The sequence below is a fragment of the Drosophila obscura genome, unplaced genomic scaffold (genome assembly GCF_018151105.1).
Source record: "Drosophila obscura isolate BZ-5 IFL unplaced genomic scaffold, ASM1815110v1 contig_208, whole genome shotgun sequence".
In the NCBI taxonomy this organism is placed as follows: Eukaryota; Metazoa; Arthropoda; class Insecta; order Diptera; family Drosophilidae; genus Drosophila; species Drosophila obscura.
In genome coordinates this window covers 602,260-618,427 of record NW_024542799.1, presented here as the reverse complement: position 1 = coordinate 618,427, position 16,168 = coordinate 602,260, and the positions used below count along the sequence as shown (strand labels likewise).

Below are 16,168 nucleotides of genomic sequence, written 5' to 3'. Positions count from 1 at the left end.
CACATGTTACATGCGGCTCACACCACGAAAATGAATGGTAAGTCACCACGGGAGCGCTCTCTTCCGTCAGATTTTGTCAGCGAGCATTTAAAAGTTTCATATCAGTCAGCTTTTGTCAGCTAGCATTTAAAAGTTTCATATCAGTAAGCTTTTGTCAGAAAGCATTTAAAAGTTTAATATCAATCAGCTTTTGTCAGCGAGCATTTCAAAGTTTCATATCAGTCAGCTTTTGTCAGCGAGCAGTTGAGTGTTTCATATCAGTCAGCTTTTGTCAGCGAGCATTAAAAAGTTTCATATCAGTCAGCTTTTGTCAGCGAGCATTTAAAAGTTTCATATCAGTAAGCTTTTGTCAGAAAGCATATAAAAGTTTCATATCAATCAGCTTTTGTCAGCGAGCATTTCAAAGTTTCTTATCAGTCAGCTTTTGTCAGCGAGCAATTAAAAAGTTTCTTATCAGTCAGCTTTTGTCAGCGAGCATTTAAAAGTTTCATATCAGTCAGCTTTTGTCAGCGAGCAGTTGAGAGTTTCATATCAGTCAGCTTTTGTCAGCGAGCAGTTGAGTGTTTCATATCAGTCAGCTTTTGTCAGCGAGCATTTAAAAGTTTCTTATCAGTCAGCATTTGTCAGAGAGCATTAAAAAGTTTCATATCAGTCAGCTTTTGTCAGCGAGCATTGAAAGTTTCATATCAGTCTCCTTTTGTCAGCGAGCATTTAGAAGTTTCATATCAGTCAGCTTTTGTCAGCGAGCAATTAAAAAGTTTCTTATCAGTCAGCTTTTGTCAGCGAGCATTTAAAAGTTTCATATCAGTCAGCTTTTGTCAGCGAGCAGTTGAGAGTTTCATATCAGTCAGCTTTTGTCAGCGAGCATTTAAAAGTTTCATATCAGTCAGCTTTTGTCAGTGAGCATTGAACAATAAAAACATTTTTTGGTTTTTTTTTTATATTTATTACATTTTTACATTTGTTTATACATATTTTCCTAAATTTTTACATTTTTCCTAAATTATAACATATTTTTTGCCTGCCCCCTGAATAGATTGCGCAGTGGCGCCATATTTGAAATTCCTGCTGCGCCTGTTCTCAAAGGAACTTTTTGAACTAGTTCGAGCGACGAGAAACGCTCTGCAGAGTGACCGTAAAATATCGATACTATCGATAGTGCCCTCGATGGTTTGACACCTCTATAAAAAACCAAATACAAATAAAATGAGCGATGCTGAAGATAAAACCAAGAGTGAGGACTCGACGGCAAAGGTAGTTTTCAAGAAGTCCTCGCGCAAGAATCTGCGACAACGCAAGAACTCCGATGACGGGGAAAAGGAGGAACAGTAAGTAAAATCGGCACAAATGAACTCGGTTACAATGTTAATTCCTGCGCAGGCTAACGCTGGACGAGATTAAGGAGCGCCAACGTCTGCGCCAGCGTCCAAATGGGGTCAGCTTAGTGGGTCTGGCGCTCGGCAAGAAAATCGCTCCGGAGGAGGAGTTGGCCATTAAAGATCCCTTCAATGTGAAAACTGGTGGCCTGGTCAACATGGCAACACTTAAGTCTGGCAAGATGAAGGAAGCCGAGGATCCCTATGATGTGGGCATTGGCACACAGTTCTCCGCTGAGACGAACAAGCGCGATGAAGATGAGGAGATGATGAAATACATCGAGCTAGAGCTGCAGAAGCGCAAGGGCGGCGGCACAGATGCCGCAGACAATGACGACGACGTGAATAAATACCTAACACCCGAGGACGCGGCACTGTATGCCCTGCCTGACCACTTGCGGCAATCGTCCACGCACAGATCTGAGGAGATGTTGTCCAATCAAATGCTAAACGGTATTCCCGAGGTAGACCTGGGCATTCAGGCCAAGATCTGCAACATTGAGGCCACGGAGGATGCCAAACAGAAGCTGCTGCAGGATGCCAAGAACAAGAAGGACGGGCCATCGCAGTTTGTGCCCACGAACATGGCTGTCAACTTTATGCAACACAATCGCTGTAAGTACGACCCTTTTGGGATTGATCCCCACATATTTATGTATATATCTGGCAGTCAACATCGAGGAGAACAGCGAACAGCGTAGGCGCAAACGGGAGGAAAGGGAGGGCAAAAAACCATCCCAGAATCACACAGGTCCCAATGGTGTGAAGCGTGCGACCGACGACTATCATTATGACAAATTTAGGAAACAATTCCGCAGATATTAAAGGAACAATTTTTATTTTAAGAAATGCTCTTTTTTATTGTCAAGTTAATTTACATACTAAGTATAGTTATATAGAAATATAAGCTGTGCGTGTTCAACCACCTGGAAAAAACAAAAACAGCATTGATTAGTCATCAGATTACTCGCACGCTCTTCAAAATAGTTCACAAAATTGTATCAGTAAGAGATAAACTTATTTCAAGGCAACGAATGACTGAAGCTCAATGAGATTCCTACTCGAAAAATCATCACAAGATACGAAATTATGGGATATATTCATCTTTACACACCTTTTGGGAGATAGTCCAAGGAACAGCATTTGTGGGGAAAACTGTAATATATGAAGAATATTTTGATCAGAAGGGGAATTACAAGTCAGTTTCGTATTACAAATGAGAGAATCAGTAAGAGATTAAGTTAATTTCATAGCAACGAATGACTGAAGCTCAGTGAGATTCCTACTCAAAAAATCATCACAAGATACAATTTTATAGGATAATAAATTCAACACACCTTATCGTAACATCAGATCAGACAGCAGGTAACAACAAGTAACCATTTTGGGAGAGCTAAATAAGATAGAAAATACTTTGATTAGATGGGGACCATCATTAAAATCAATTTGGTATTACTATTGGTGTAATCAGAAAGTTAAATTGATTTCATAGCAACGAATGACTGAAGCTCAGTGAGATTCCTACGAAAAATCATCAGAAAGGATGTACAAATTTATTGCTAAATCTATAATTACCTTTTTTTACGGGTGGTTCATCATATTCGATCACTGCCGAAGGATCTGTAAAGTAGATTGTTAATAATGGGTATAATAATTAGGTTTGGGAAACTCACCTTTGTTGATGTGGTTCTAGGCTGATATCTGAAAATAGTCTCTGAAAAAGATGAAGGAAACCCACCCAAAATCAAGCAAGTTAATGGTTTCTTTTTGAGTGGTTTTTATTATACCCAGTCGACAACTTAGAAACGTTCATCCTCGCTCTGTCAGCTTAGTTATTATGTTGTTTATAGAAAAAATTCTATGTAGAAATGTAGAACGCGATGCACGTTCCCCCACACTTTGCTTGTTTATATGATGCCGATCTTGTTGGCAATATCCAGAGCATCGTAGTCGCGCGCCAGGCGCACATAAGCCTTCTTCTGACCATCGGGCCTGATCAGAACGTTCACCTTGGCCACCTTGATGTCATAGAGCTTGCGGACCGCGGCACGCACGTGGTTCTTGTTTGCGCGCAGGTGTGTGAGGAAGACCAGGGTGTTGTTGTCCTCGATCTTCTTCATGGCTGCTTCCGTGGTCAAGGGGTACTTGATGATATTGTAAGCATCCATGCGGTTCCTGGTGGGCACCGACTTCCTGGGGTACTTGGGGTTGCGGGGCAGCTTCAGGGTCGTGGGACGACGGAAGTGCACGTTGGTGCGAACCTTGCGGGTGCGGGTACCGAAAGCGCCCTTGATGATCTACAAGATTCAGAGACGAGCAGGAGGATGGATTAGCCAAGAGTTGACGAAAAGTAAATTTTCACAAAAAACTCACCTTCTTCTGCACCGTCTTGGCGTTCAGCAGAGCAACAGCCTTGGCCTTAGCAGTGCCCTTGGCGGGCTTAGCACCAACCTTAGCCTTCTTGGCCTTGGCGGCAGCGCGAGCCTTGGCGGAGAGCTTGGCCAGCACCGACTGTGGCTTCTTGCCGGCAGCGATCTTCTTTTTGGCATCCTTGACCTTTGGCTTGGCCTTGGTTGCCACCTTCTTCACGGCTGTGGGCTTCTTGACAGCAGCGGTAGCTGGCTTCTTGGCAGGAGCAGCCGCCTTCTTGGGAGCAGCAGCCGCGGGCTTGGCAGCAGCAGCTGGTGCCTCCTTCTTGGCAGCAGCTGGCGCCGCAGCCTTCTTCTGCTCTGGCTTCTTATCGCCAGGCTTGGCTGCAAGCAGAACACCAAATTATATTGATTAGTAAACATCTCTGAATGTGATACACACACACACAAAGTTAGGTTAAGCCTGATCTATCGGCACCGAAGCAAGCAAGACCACACCACACCATGTTCTAAAGTAAATTCCCGCTGGCAATTTCACTAGAATTTAATGTTAAACAAGTGTTCCATGCGCTGCAATCACTGGGCAAGCTCGTATACACTTTGCTCATTGTTTGCCGTGGTTGGACGCAGCCACACCGCACGTGGCGAAAACATGGCGATACATTTCAACTCATTTCTGCCTTAAATTCGTGATTTTATGCACATCTTTGATTTTCTGATTATAGTCCTTGCTTTAGCATTGCTTTTGGTGATAAATTCAAGCATTTTTAGTTCATTTTTATATGAAAAATCCTTACCGGATTTCTCGGTTGGCTTTTTGGGTGGCATTTCTACGAGAAAAAGAAATGAAAAGGAAAACCGAGGGGCGATTGTCAAAAAGCGGAAGCTGTTTTGACAGTAGAGCGGCCAGATCGCTCAAAACTTGCGCTTAACAGCACAAAAAGTTGCGCGTAACAGCGAAAGATATTTGCGCTTAACAGCACACTATGCTTGTGCACGTAACAGCACAAAACAATTGCGCTGTGAAAATGTCCACAAAAAACAGTTATAATTATTCGTACTTTTTAATATAAATTGCTTTATTTAACATAAAATTAATTGTAAAGGCTAGCAAGCACATCCATTTTTTTGCCTTGAGAAGCGACTGCTGAAATAGCTACGTAAATCTGCAAGAATAATTGCGTAAGCGCGATGATTTGTTGTGTTTCAACTAAAATGGTACCAAATGTTTGCGATTTCACAGATGCCAGCGTCGCCTGTTCCTGTGCTGTGCCTTTGAGCGATCCTAGCTGCTGCTTCACTGCCTCCTCAAAAGCCAATGCAGCCAGCCGTTGAAACAACTCCGTAACGTTAAAGCCGGAACGCGCCGATACGGACCAATATTCCGCATTAAGTTCGGCGGCCGCCATGCCCGCCAACCGCTCCATACGCATGAATTCCTCCTTTGTCTGCCAGGTGAATATGATTATTATTTATAACTGTATATATAGTTCCACTCACCAAGAGATCTGCCTTCGTGCCCACCAGAAAGACCAGTGGTCTGTGGCTTGAATTGTAGTTGAGTGCACTGGCCAGCCATTTCTTGGCAGATTCCAGGGTATCGCGTCGCGACATGTCATAGGTCGCCACAATCACTAATGGAAATTGGGTCTGAAGGGCAGAAAATGATAATTTTATGTACATACCACTTGCGTTGCGATAATAGGCGCCAGCGATGCACTTGAAGCGCTCCTGTCCGGCCGTATCCCACCTGGAAACCAAGCACAAATTGAAATAAAGGCGGAGCAAGGGAGCAAGTACACCACCTACATCTCCAGGCAGTAATTGTGACCAAGTATATTAAAGTTCTCCAGCTCAAAGTCCACGCCAATCGTTGCCTTGTAGTTGGACTGGAACTTGTCATAGCAGAAGCTAAAGAAGAACCCAACGATTTAGCAGCTTCTATGGCATTCGCTTCGATCCTGCACTCTCACCGATTTGCTATGGCCGTCTTGCCAACGGAGCAGTCGCCCACAAAGATGACCTTGCAGGGGCGAAACTTTGGCTTGCGTGGCAGCTCCAGATGATAGCGCACCTGCGGAGCAAAATCCTTCTCCCGGCTAAGCGGCGTCTGTGCGGGACTGTAGGCCGGAGGCAGGTTTCGGATTGTGGTCCGTGGATCGTGCATTGTAGCCGTGGGAGAAACGGGCAACTTCCGTAGTAGATGAGGCATTGTTAACGTTTCTATTTCAACTAATCAGCGCCACGACAGCCCCAAGTCGTCGTCAGCGTCATCGACTGCGCCACAAAACCACAAACTTCGTTGTCGTCGATGTCGTTGTCGTTGCCGTCGTTGGCGAGAGCGGCTTGAACTTGGTGGCTATGATATGCTCAAGGTACTCGAGGCTATCTTACACCTCGGGCTGTATTTTGCATTGTAAATGCAGGCGTCCGATAAGAGCAACTAAAACCAGGCTTACTTAATGGCTCAAGGTGCGGCAGGCAATCGAACATTTTCAACGCTTGGAACGCTTCTTTATTCATTGATAATCATACGCCTTTGGCTGCTTGTTGCCAGCGGGATAGCCAAAGTGGCCGACACTCTTCACCTGCTGCCGGAGATCAGGTTCCATGGCCAGCGCCTTGAAGATGGCTCGCTTCAGCTGCTTGTACTGAAAGTGCGGCGGAAAAGGCATGTCCTCGAACGAAAGCATCAGCAGATTGCCAGCCTCGTTGCCCACCGCCAAAGAGCGACCACAGTGGGCAAACCTAAAAGCTCAATGGATGGTTCAATGAGAAAATAGAATGGACTTTAAGTACACCCACCGAAAGGTTGTGTAGAAGATGGTGGCATCTATTGTGGTCGAGGACACCGGCTTCAGGGTGCTGTTGCGCAGATCCCAAATGTCCACGGTGCTGCGGGTGAGCGAGACCAGTATGGTGGAGTGGGTGCGACTCCAGCGGGCGCAGTGCACGGGCGACAGATGGTGGCGCAACGTGATGATCGGCGAGAGAATGCCAGCCAGCCAAATCCGTATGCACCTGTGGGAGATACCAAATAGGTACAGTCGGAGAATTCTTGAGAGATTCTCGCCTCACCAGTCGCTGCCGCAGGTGAGGTACAGCTTGGGGCTCCACGGCGAGAACTCCATGCCTACGGCTGGGCCATCGTGCGCCTGTCGCTGCTCCAGATGCTGCAGCGGATAGTTGGTGGAGCACTTGTAGAGGGTCCCCTCGTCTGTGAGAACATAGTAGATGTCCGCCTGCACCGGATCCAGCACCAGTTCGAGGCACTGCGGATGTCGATTGGCCAGCAGCGAGGCCGCCGGCACCGGACGATCGATCTTAATACCCTCCAGCTCGCCCTCGGCTCGTTGCAGACGCTGGTGTTCGAAGCCCAGCAGATGGGGACTGTTGATCATACGGTACTTGGTGACAGCGCCCGCCCGGGATATAGCCAGGAAGGGTGTAATCACGGCAGGGCCACCCACATGATCACCTGCCATTCGAATCCACTTGATGGCCGTCACAGGCTCAAAGTGCGGCGAGCTGCCGCGATGGGAAACGGCCAGCGGCGGCTGCTCCGGGTGCGATATATTGCGTACCTCGACGCTGCCATTATGTAGGCCGATGGCCAGCAGCTGGGGAGCTGATGGCGAGAACTCCACGGTGACCACTGGCACCTCGTAGTTGAAGCAGCGTTCGGGGTTCACCGGATTCTTGATGTTCCACACGTAGACGTAGCCGCAACGCGGCAAGTGGGACATCTTGGCATGGCTATAGACGCCATAGGCCACGGCCAAAATGTCGCCGTTGCTGGGACAGAAGCTCACGTCGCTCACCGCTTGATGGACCCTGGGGAGCGGCGAGGGTGGACTCAGGCGCCACAGAAGACCCAATCGGTACTTGAACTTGACATCCTCGGCCAGCGGATCGGGCAGTGACATATTCCGGTATCGCCGCTGCTGCGGTTCGTACACATTGCTCGCCAGGATGCGCATGGTCAGCATTAGGGCCAGCTTGAAGTTGGGCAGGCTGTTAATGGCCACAAACTGGTCCACACCGCCCACGCGATACGTGGTGACCTCCATATTCTGGGCGCCCTGCACCTGCACACTCGCCGTGGACGTCTCCAGGTCCTTGTACGTGTCGAACATCTCAAAGTTGGACACATACGAGCCAATCTGCTCGGTGGTCAGCCGTTCCGTGTTCACCAGGCGCGACTTCTTCAGCGCCGTAATGGTTTGGGTGTCCGAGTCGACGGTGCGTCGCGACTTGTCCGTGCCCGCCAGCAGTTCCTCATACCGCTGATTATCCTCGAGCACCAGTCGACCCTCCTCGGTGTCTGCCAGGGCGGTCATGCTGTGACGCTCGAACAGCACCACGGTGGGCGTCTTGCGCAGCAGCACCTTGATGAAGGGCGTGGCAGGAGCTTTGGCCGACTTGCGAGGCCTTTCAGCAGGTGCCGTAGCAGAGCCAGGGGTATAAGTCTCTTGGATAGACGGTGGCTTTGGCTTCTCCTCGCCCAGATGCAGCTTGTAGAGATTGATCTGAAATGGAGCTACGTCTGAGGCTATCGTTCAACGCTTGTTCCACTCACCCCCAGGGCAATGTCATCAAGCGAGGCCCGCATCACGCATTTGGTGCGATACTCGGGCGTCCGCAGTTTCTGCATCTGCTGCTGCTCCGCCGTGGAGGTCCTCATCAGCGGATGGTTCCTGATGACCAGGCTCAGCTGCTCGAAATCCGCAGTGCGGTACTCCTTCTTCAGTGTGCGGGACATTTTTCGCTATTGCAGAGCCTCGTGCCGCTGGCGGTGCGGTCCATCCAATTGTTTGTGTGGATGATGACATGGCAACGCATCGTTGCCACAACTACCACGCGCCGATTGCATTGGGCCTGTTGCAAGATGGAATTTCATTAGCCATATAACACATTACTGCATCTATCGGTGGTGCATCCATAAATATTTATAGTATTTTCAAAAGCACGCAACAACGATGCATAACGATAGGGTGGGAAGTGGCAGTGGAACGAATACAATCACGGGATACCCTTACTGAAACTTACAAGAAAAAAGCATTTATGTTTAAATATGCATATTTAGGTATATCAGATCCTTGAACTTAATCCAAACCAAATCTATTTTTTTGTAAACAAACCGCCATTTTACAGTATGACCGTTTTGCACATTTCTCTCTTCCTCTTCCATAATCCATAGCGCGATCCGCACGACTGCATTCGATCTATTGTGAATGGACAGCTGTAAGCACAGCATCAACAGTTTTTAATTGCAACTGCGCAATACTCTCACGGAAGGTGTGATAGTTGTGGAGCATAGGAAATATATTCAACAATCATGCAGACAGCGTCCAACTAATACGTAAGTTGACAAATCCAATCAAATTTTGCTTGCCAAATGCCCGCAATCCTATCTTCTTTCTTTTCTTGTTTCACATGGCTGCAGTCGCAGCAACACCATCCACTGTCTACTGTGAATGGACCACCGCACAAATTTCCGCGCGAAGCCGAACGAAAAATTTGTTAGTGCTATGACCTGTCGCAAGAAAAAACACTCCACTCGAAAAAGCAGAGGCCAAAAAGCAAGAAAAAGCAATTCAAATGAAATTTGTATTCCAATTAGACGCGTTCCAAAGCAATTTGCCCGGACCAAGGCATTAGAAAAAGGGTCTTTAATTCCGCCACAGCGGCTGACAATGGCCAAAAGATGGAACAGAGGAAGAAGTACTTTGATGTGTGTCCACATACACACACACACACATGCACATGTACACTCTCATATCTGTAAGTAGACGTCGAAAAAGAAGTTGTTTTATGTTAATTTGCTTTTATGCTTCGCTACGCTGATTCGCTTAATGAACAGACTGCGGCAGAAGCAGCGAACCGGCAGCGGTAAGCCAAGTGCAATATGTCAAATGGAGAGGCAAGAGTCCGCATGATGAGGAAGAAGTTTACTCCAGCATGGGGGCTCCGGGCTCCACTCTCCAGTGCACGCTAGTCTGGTCAGCGCAGCAGCAGGCGGCAGGAACAACTCAGTCAACGCATCAAAGCGTTAAGCAATAAAAGTGCAGGCAAACAAGAGCAACAAAAGCCAGAAACGTTTCCCGACTATCTTCCAGCTTTGCGTGCATTATGAACTTTGCACGAGCCAGCGATCACCTGTTGTTGTTACACATTTTTTGGCTCAGCCCAAGACGTCAGCAGAGGCAGCAATAACAATGCAGTCCGCGAAATTCACTGAACCGCCACCAACGCAGCGCTGGCTTCGACGTCGGCAGCGACTGAGACTGCGACTTCGCTGCCGTCAGTGTGCACACACTGAATAAATCTGGATATATTTTGGATTATAATTAAATAATATTTGAGGTACGTTTAAATAGGTTAAACGGTTTTAATAAGGAATGAAAATTTATAAATTTTGCATTCTTTGACCCACAGCCCAACGACAGCAAAGGAAGTAGCAGCAAAAATATACTCTCTGCGACTGCACACACCGAAATAATTCTGTAAATCTTTAAGAAGGTAAGTTTTAATATCAATTAATTGCTAGAAATATTTTATAAATTACAACCATTCCAACGACATCTTGGGGGCGACACCCATCCTCCTAAACACGTTCATAAATTATATTTTTACGAACATCTAATTGTCCCCCGCACGCCCTCCAAACCCATAAAACGTTACGTCCATTCAGTGGTTCATCGCGATGGGGCCTATCAGATGGTGCCGGGCCCTTAAATGGCATTCTTCTTTATAGTTCATTCATTCATATAAGTTTTTACACCTGTTTTATTTCTCCACTGGCCCCAATGTGCGCTGGGCGACGCCAACAGTGACGCGGACGTGAATGTGGACGCCAACGGCGACGCTGGCAGTCCGCAGTCGGCGCAACTGTTTGGTGTAACATATTTTCTTTTTCATTTTTTATTGTAGCACGGTGCTCCGCAGCGGAGCACGATAGTAGCAGGGCCCAGACGCGTTTAAGCCAAGCCTCATATATGTATATACTTTTTTTTTCGTAACAAAAACCGACTTTTTATTCGTTAATTAACCGTCGTGAGGGGCAGAAGTGTTTTGGCTGTGGCTCTGGCTCTGCTCTGGCTCCGGGTATTTGGGCGTGAAAACCGCTTAACGGAAGCGCTTGCGGAAACTTGCGGCGGGGACAGGTCCCACAATTGAGTCCACTGTCCCACCAGATGACACATGACACTTTGACTTTGACAAAAACAAATCGAAAACGCTGCTGCTGCTAAAGAAGAAGAAGAAGTAGGGGAAAAAGGAGAAACACCTGAGCTAATCGCTCCACATTGAGCATAACTTTCTTGAAACGCCGGCCGCTCTGCCGCTGCCACTTGTCCCATGAGTGTGCGTGTGTGAGTGAGCGCAGTCATAATTTGTGTCGCGCACCACTTTCGGTCACTCAAGCTCGGTCTTGGTCTCGGTCTCTGTTTCTGTCTCGTCTCTGCCCTCGTCGACTGCAGACTGCAGCTACAGTTGCATTTGAACCCGGCGCGTGCTTGTGCCTGGACGACTTGTCGCCCGATCCATGCTGTCCCATTCCCAGGGTGTGATTATTCGAAAGGTGGCGCGTGCTCAGTGAAATGACTCAAGAATGTGTCTAGTGCCGGTGAAACATTGAGTAATTCGAATTTTATGTTAATCAGTGCTGATTCGCGCTTCGATTTGCTTTCCATAATTAATGCGAGCTCTGTCAAATGTTAACAGCATTTCGCAATAATAAAACAAATAAAACAAAAAACACCCGCATAACCCTAAACGTGTTCACCCAACGAAACTAATCAACGATCTTATCAAGCGGACAACGAATCCAATCAGCAAAATGTTGTTTTGGAAGCGTCTTCGTCGCTCCCCCAATGCTGCAACACTCACGACAGACGACTCTCGGCCCAGTAAGTTTTTTTCTTCTTTTTTTTTTTAACTTTTGTTTTTCGGCTTCCATATGAATGTGTATGGCCACGCCCCCCGCCCACATGGCGCCCAGCCGAAAGAATTGGGAAAGAGAGAAAAATTGATTTTTGGTTTTGTCAGGTGGATATCGGTTTTTGGATTCGAATATTGCTCGGTTTTGGGCCACACGAAATCTCATCTCATTTGCATAATTTGCATCTTAAAAATTATTTCTGTTTCGGTTGCTGGTTTGTTGTTGTTGTTGCTTTTGACTGGTTTTTATTGATTTGATTTTGAGATTTTGTGATTCCCGTCTCCGTCTCCCCGGGCAGACCCAGTGCCCAATGTCCATGCTCATGGACCCATCCTCATCTCGAATGTCGCCGCATAATAAATAACCAAGACACATTTTATCACCTACAAAATGCCTCAAACCATAGGCCTGAAGTCTCCTCCAAGCCAGACAAATACAAATGAGAGCGAGAGCAAGACCCAACCCTATCCATTCCATTCATTGGAATGAATAATATCTTCTATCTGCTCATTATACGAATTCTCACAGATCTGACGCACATCTCTGCTGGGTGCGGGGAGGGGTAGATCTCTTTAGTGAATGATGCTTGCCAAAAAGATTTATGAATGGATTTTATGTGTTTAACATAATTATGCATATCGCAGAGACTGCCAGAAGATAATATCTCACTATTCCGATGGCAGATATTGAAAGAGAAGTTTGGAAAGCGCCAAAACGCTATCAAAGCATGAACATTCTTTGGCTAATCCATGTTTAGATATCCTCCATGCTGTAGTCTGGGTTCCATCTCAGACCACAATCAGGTGTCACAACAGATTTGTCCCCATGAGCAACGAGGTGTAGCGGCCAAGTGCCAGCGCCATTCCATCAGCAGATTCCTTCAATTTTTCAGATGTGGTTGCGCCTGCGCTTCTCCCATTTCATTTCTGCTCCATAACTTTCCACCTAAGTGCCGCCGACTATCTGTCTGAGCCGATGATGGTTGAGACACTGCCTTTCCGCTCCTCTCCTCTGTCTCTCTGCGTCTGGCGATCCCGCGTTCTTGGGTTTTTATTTTGGTGAACATGACTTTGACTTGTGGTAATTTGATGTTAATGACAATCATCAGCCGAGGGACACAGACAGCACCAACAGTCGCAGCCGCAGCCGCAGTCACAGCCACAGCAGTGGTAAGACATCGACACCACCAACAAGTAAACAAGTAGAAGAACCCCAACAGCAACACCAACCACAACTCCTTGGACACCAGAGCACGCTTAACACGATTCTGAAAGATCTCCGAATCGTCTGCCTGACTGCCTGCCTGCCTGACTGCCTGCCAGCCAAAGAGACATTTTTATGTGCGTTCCGTTCCCAAAAGTCGTGGCCCATAATCGGCTTAGACATAGGTCGTCTCTCCTCCCCCCGCCTCACTCCTGTTGCGGTCAGGCGTTGACACTTTTGGCTATTGAGTCCATTTAGGCATTCGTGTTATTAGTTCGTGGCCAGGGTCTTCTGTTTTTCCACTATCCACTATCCCCCTCGACTATTCTCCCCTATCCCCCTTCATTCGCTATAAACTAGCTTGTTTTATGGCTTTTGGTTGCTGCACAGTGCGATATCAAAAAATGAGTTCAGCGTTTTGTTGTGACACTTTAATGGGTTTTTGGTAGAGGGAGAGAGCGAAAGAGACACTATCTTCTGACCCTTTTCCAGATGGTTATCAATGTTACAAAATAGTTTTCGATTATTCAGCTGAAAATTGTAAACAGATTTAAGAGTTATAAACCGAATAATACCACAGTTACGTTACCAGAATATTTGTATTCATATTGGCGAATGATTTATATTTATTTTACTATTTACTATAATTACTTTAAATACATAAATAGCTGAATCAGTCTCAGTTGCTGCGATTCGAAACGAATGTGTCTGTTCTTTTATGGGAACTTTTTATATAGCGAATGCAGTGGAAGTTCCCTCCACTCTTAAGAGGCAGACTATAAGTAATATATATGTATGGCCCCTTTTATAAGTTGTTTAATTCCCATAAATTCCATTTGTAGATCTTTCAGTTAACCCTTTCCCCCACACACACACACACACACGCAGACACCCACACATAAACACTACACCACTTGCTGTGATTTCTGCGCTCTCTCTTTCTCTTCCTCTGTACATTCCGCACATTGTCTGAGGGGGATTGGGGGGTATGTACTCTCGAAAATCGTCTGCAAATTGCTCATAAATTACATGAAAAACCGTCGCAATGCCAAAAGCCTGCACCTACACCATCATTATCAGCTTGTAAATAAAAAGACTTTATCAATCGTTAAGCCCCAAGCGGAATATAACCGCCGCTTGTCCAGGTTCCAGGGTGCAGGGTTCCAGGGGTCGTGGCAGACAAGGGGCCGAACCGTGGACCCGAGCAAAGATTTTGGCCCCGAAAGCCAACTCTCTCACCTAATAACATAAAAGTTATCTGCAAGGGAGAGATCACAAGGAGGGGCAGAAGGCAGAAGGCAGGACGAAGTTGGAGTTGAAGCTGAAGCTGGAGCTGAAGCTGACGCTGGAAGATGAAGGTGGGATCCCCCCGAACCGAAGTACAAATATTTTTATTTATGATTTTACAGATCAGCATATTGCTCAATAATTTTACCGCAACCCAGCAACAAAATAACTTTCAAATTATGATTACTGGACTGCATCCAGGCAGATGGATCGAATCCTCTCGCTTAAGTGCACCAATTTTGAAATTATTATTGCCGGCTGCGTATGCAGATAATCGTGACCTGATAGAAGGGAGGGTCGGAACCCCGTCGCAATAATTCAACCCAAAACCGAAATTCCAATACAAAAACGTTCTCAAAGAGCACTGGATGTTCTTATGTTCTCTTGTAGATGGTAGTAGATGGTGTTTGTGGATTGTACGATAACTGATGGAGCTTTTATTTAATTACTCTATTTGTGATAGTTTTGGGTCAAGATCTGGCCGAACTTGGGGGCCCTAGGATGATCCGTCTGTGGGTCGTCGGGTATTTGGGGCAGCGTTAATATTTTCCCATAAATTATTTGGGGGCTAAGAGAAAATTGCCTTAAAATTTATGGGGCTCCGTATGACCGTGTGGATATTCCTTGGTTCGTACGGGGCAGCATCTTACACGCTGATTTGGCCCTTTTTTTTATTTTTTTTACTTTGTTTTTGGTTTCTTTTGCAATTTATGTGCCAGCCATGAGAACAGGTAAAGCGGCGGCGACCTGGTGGTGCTGTGCTGAGCTGTGCTGTTGGTGCTTTATGCCTTTTATACGTGGACTGCAATGATATCCACAGCATAACGTGTTTCCCCCCCATCCGTCCTGCAAGTGGGCGGACCTTGGAAAGTTCGCACGATTGATGATCGACTGACTCTCCAACTCGGAGTGCGAGTGCGAGTCGGATTCAGACTTGAACTTGGGTGAGCGACTGTCGGTCGTCGGTCCTCGTCGGGCAGTTCCGATGACGCCGTCCTGTCACCGCACTGACATCGCCGTTTATGTAATTACACGCTCGCCGATCCGCTCGATCCGTCGGATCCATCACAAAGCGATCGCGATCGCACACACAGCCACATACATATGTATGTATGTATGTGCGTCTCCTGCTACGGCTCCCCAGCTTTGTAATTATTTTCTACTTAATCTTCATCACATGTGAAACATGTCGAAAAGTTAAGCGTACGGTATGGATGCGTGGCATCCACACAGTCCACTCCCCCTCGCAGCGGGCGTTGCATTTCTCTTTGGAATTCACTTGCATTCGATTTGGATTGGTGGTGCTTGCATTTCTAATTGATAATAGCTGCTTGGTAAAGGCCAGAGAACTGTGAAGAAAGACCCTGGAAGAAGACGTTCGAAGCTAATCAAAAGAAATCGGAAGAAATAAGAATAAAAAATATAAAATGTAGAACATGAACAAGAATAACCGAGATAAACAATTAAATGATTCGATGATAATGAATATATTTTCGTAAACCCTGAAGATCTCACAAGCCAAAGTAAACGTTTTCTTTTATTCGTTTAACAAAGAAACTTCAAGTTAATAAACATTCAGTGACTCCAACAAAGACTCCATTACACATTGAAGAAATCACGTAATCGTCTGTAAATCACATGGAACAATCCCCCCCCACATCTGGTTATCTACCGCTGCTCTCTCCCCCTCTCCCGCTGGGCTGCTGCCGCTGGCACGTTCGTTTCGGCCCTGACTCTCTGGCTCTGACTCTGGCTCTGTCTCTGACTCCGAGTGAAAATGAAATGGTCAATGTGCGTGCAAAAGATCTTTCCGCAAGAGTTCCCCAACTCACACTCGGGCACCCTCTTCTCTGCTTCCTTCTTCTCTGCCCCATTCTCACACTGTCGTTTTTTGTGGTTCTCTTTTGTGGTACGTACGTTGTCGTACGTGTAGGTGCATTGCATATCAGGTGTTTTAGGGCCTCTGGCATGCAGATGAAACCCAAAGGAGA

At 46.5% G+C, this 16,168-nt stretch overlaps 5 protein-coding genes, 1 long non-coding RNA gene and 3 other non-coding genes across 12 annotated transcripts in view; 2 read left to right on the top strand and 7 right to left on the bottom strand.

Moving 5' to 3' along the window:
- The first annotated feature begins 1,157 nt into the window (after positions 1 to 1,157).
- Positions 1,158 to 2,300, top strand: LOC111070902 (telomere length and silencing protein 1 homolog). The gene is made up of 3 exons (XM_022361943.2): positions 1,158 to 1,328; positions 1,381 to 1,991; positions 2,047 to 2,300. Exons 1-3 carry the CDS (start codon positions 1,207 to 1,209, stop codon positions 2,199 to 2,201), a joined length of 888 nt encoding a protein of 295 aa, XP_022217635.1. The 5' UTR covers positions 1,158 to 1,206; the 3' UTR covers positions 2,202 to 2,300.
- On the bottom strand, positions 2,227 to 2,776 carry LOC121404502. Its single transcript, XR_005968050.1, has 3 exons — positions 2,714 to 2,776; positions 2,491 to 2,531; positions 2,227 to 2,302 (listed from the first exon to the last, which is right to left on the bottom strand). It is a non-coding gene; the product is annotated as an uncharacterized LOC121404502 (long non-coding RNA).
- Positions 2,371 to 2,463, bottom strand: LOC121404516. The gene has a single exon (XR_005968061.1). It is a non-coding gene; the product is annotated as a small nucleolar RNA Me28S-Am2634 (small nucleolar RNA).
- On the bottom strand, positions 2,592 to 2,688 carry LOC121404515. The gene has a single exon (XR_005968060.1). It is a non-coding gene; the product is annotated as a small nucleolar RNA Me28S-Am2634 (small nucleolar RNA).
- A 54-nt stretch (positions 2,777 to 2,830) lies between the features above and the next one.
- Positions 2,831 to 2,928, bottom strand: LOC121404517. The gene has a single exon (XR_005968062.1). It is a non-coding gene; the product is annotated as a small nucleolar RNA Me28S-Am2634 (small nucleolar RNA).
- Positions 2,929 to 3,136: 208 nt separating this feature from the next.
- LOC111070903 (60S ribosomal protein L23a) lies at positions 3,137 to 4,648 on the bottom strand. Its single transcript, XM_022361944.2, has 3 exons — positions 4,543 to 4,648; positions 3,750 to 4,129; positions 3,137 to 3,673 (listed from the first exon to the last, which is right to left on the bottom strand). The coding sequence occupies exons 1-3, from the start codon at positions 4,571 to 4,573 to the stop codon at positions 3,284 to 3,286; spliced, it is 801 nt and encodes a 266-aa protein (XP_022217636.1). The 5' UTR covers positions 4,574 to 4,648; the 3' UTR covers positions 3,137 to 3,283.
- Positions 4,649 to 4,764: 116 nt separating this feature from the next.
- Positions 4,765 to 16,168, top strand: part of LOC111070916 — a 49,481-nt gene continuing 38,077 nt past the window's right edge. The window contains exons 1-6 of one of the 3 annotated variants that reach the window (XR_005968032.1): positions 4,765 to 4,905; positions 4,989 to 5,200; positions 8,946 to 9,107; positions 9,192 to 9,529; positions 9,609 to 10,111; positions 10,184 to 10,267. Coding sequence is in view for 1 of the 3 variants with exons in the window: in XM_022361962.2 (XP_022217654.2) it covers positions 11,586 to 11,655 (70 nt within the window). In the remaining 2 variants the exon portion in view is untranslated. Of the gene's footprint in view, positions 4,928 to 4,988; positions 5,201 to 8,945; positions 9,108 to 9,191; positions 9,530 to 9,608; positions 10,112 to 10,183; positions 10,268 to 11,543; positions 11,656 to 16,168 lie in introns of those variants that run through there. The other 2 variants (XR_002607434.2, XM_022361962.2) reach the window with 2 other exon arrangements.
- LOC111070924 (ras-related protein Rab-34) lies at positions 4,804 to 6,199 on the bottom strand. Of its 2 annotated transcripts, XM_022361982.2 has the most exons (6): positions 5,719 to 6,194; positions 5,555 to 5,656; positions 5,431 to 5,495; positions 5,246 to 5,379; positions 4,968 to 5,193; positions 4,804 to 4,911 (listed from the first exon to the last, which is right to left on the bottom strand). In XM_022361982.2, exons 1-6 carry the CDS (start codon positions 5,955 to 5,957, stop codon positions 4,853 to 4,855), a joined length of 825 nt encoding a protein of 274 aa, XP_022217674.2. In that variant the 5' UTR covers positions 5,958 to 6,194; the 3' UTR covers positions 4,804 to 4,852. The 2 variants fall into 2 exon arrangements, with proteins under 2 accessions (XP_022217674.2, XP_022217673.2); XM_022361981.2 differs by having other exon boundaries at positions 5,246 to 5,495; positions 5,719 to 6,199.
- LOC111070917 (dynein intermediate chain 4, axonemal) lies at positions 6,265 to 8,617 on the bottom strand. Its single transcript, XM_022361964.2, has 4 exons — positions 8,325 to 8,617; positions 6,824 to 8,274; positions 6,551 to 6,766; positions 6,265 to 6,493 (listed from the first exon to the last, which is right to left on the bottom strand). The coding sequence occupies exons 1-4, from the start codon at positions 8,505 to 8,507 to the stop codon at positions 6,265 to 6,267; spliced, it is 2,079 nt and encodes a 692-aa protein (XP_022217656.2). The 5' UTR covers positions 8,508 to 8,617.

What these genes read in the sequence shown, in the direction of transcription:
- LOC111070902 (XM_022361943.2), top strand. Translation starts at nt 1,207, where the DNA reads ATGAGCGATGCTGAAGATAAAACCAAGAGTGAGGACTCGACGGCAAAG. An exon ending in GACGGGGAAAAGGAGGAACA is followed by an intron (nt 1,329 to 1,380) that starts GTAAGTAAAATC and finishes ATTCCTGCGCAG; the next exon opens with GCTAACGCTGGACGAGATTA. An exon ending in CTTTATGCAACACAATCGCT is followed by an intron (nt 1,992 to 2,046) that starts GTAAGTACGACC and finishes TATATCTGGCAG; the next exon opens with TCAACATCGAGGAGAACAGC.
- LOC111070903 (XM_022361944.2), bottom strand. Translation starts at nt 4,573, where the DNA reads ATGCCACCCAAAAAGCCAACCGAGAAATCCG. An exon ending in AAAGCCAACCGAGAAATCCG is followed by an intron (nt 4,130 to 4,542) that starts GTAAGGATTTTT and finishes TTCTGCTTGCAG; the next exon opens with CCAAGCCTGGCGATAAGAAG. An exon ending in CCAAGACGGTGCAGAAGAAG is followed by an intron (nt 3,674 to 3,749) that starts GTGAGTTTTTTG and finishes TGAATCTTGTAG; the next exon opens with ATCATCAAGGGCGCTTTCGG.
- LOC111070924 (XM_022361981.2), bottom strand. Translation starts at nt 5,957, where the DNA reads ATGCCTCATCTACTACGGAAGTTGCCCGTTTCTCCCACGGCTACAATG. An exon ending in AAGACGGCCATAGCAAATCG is followed by an intron (nt 5,657 to 5,718) that starts GTGAGAGTGCAG and finishes GTTCTTCTTTAG; the next exon opens with CTTCTGCTATGACAAGTTCC. An exon ending in TGTGAAATCGCAAACATTTG is followed by an intron (nt 4,912 to 4,967) that starts GTACCATTTTAG and finishes TTATTCTTGCAG; the next exon opens with ATTTACGTAGCTATTTCAGC.
- LOC111070917 (XM_022361964.2), bottom strand. Translation starts at nt 8,507, where the DNA reads ATGTCCCGCACACTGAAGAAGGAGTACCGCACTGCGGATTTCGAGCAG. An exon ending in TTGATGACATTGCCCTGGGG is followed by an intron (nt 8,275 to 8,324) that starts GTGAGTGGAACA and finishes GCTCCATTTCAG; the next exon opens with ATCAATCTCTACAAGCTGCA. An exon ending in ATCTTCTACACAACCTTTCG is followed by an intron (nt 6,494 to 6,550) that starts GTGGGTGTACTT and finishes TTGAGCTTTTAG; the next exon opens with GTTTGCCCACTGTGGTCGCT.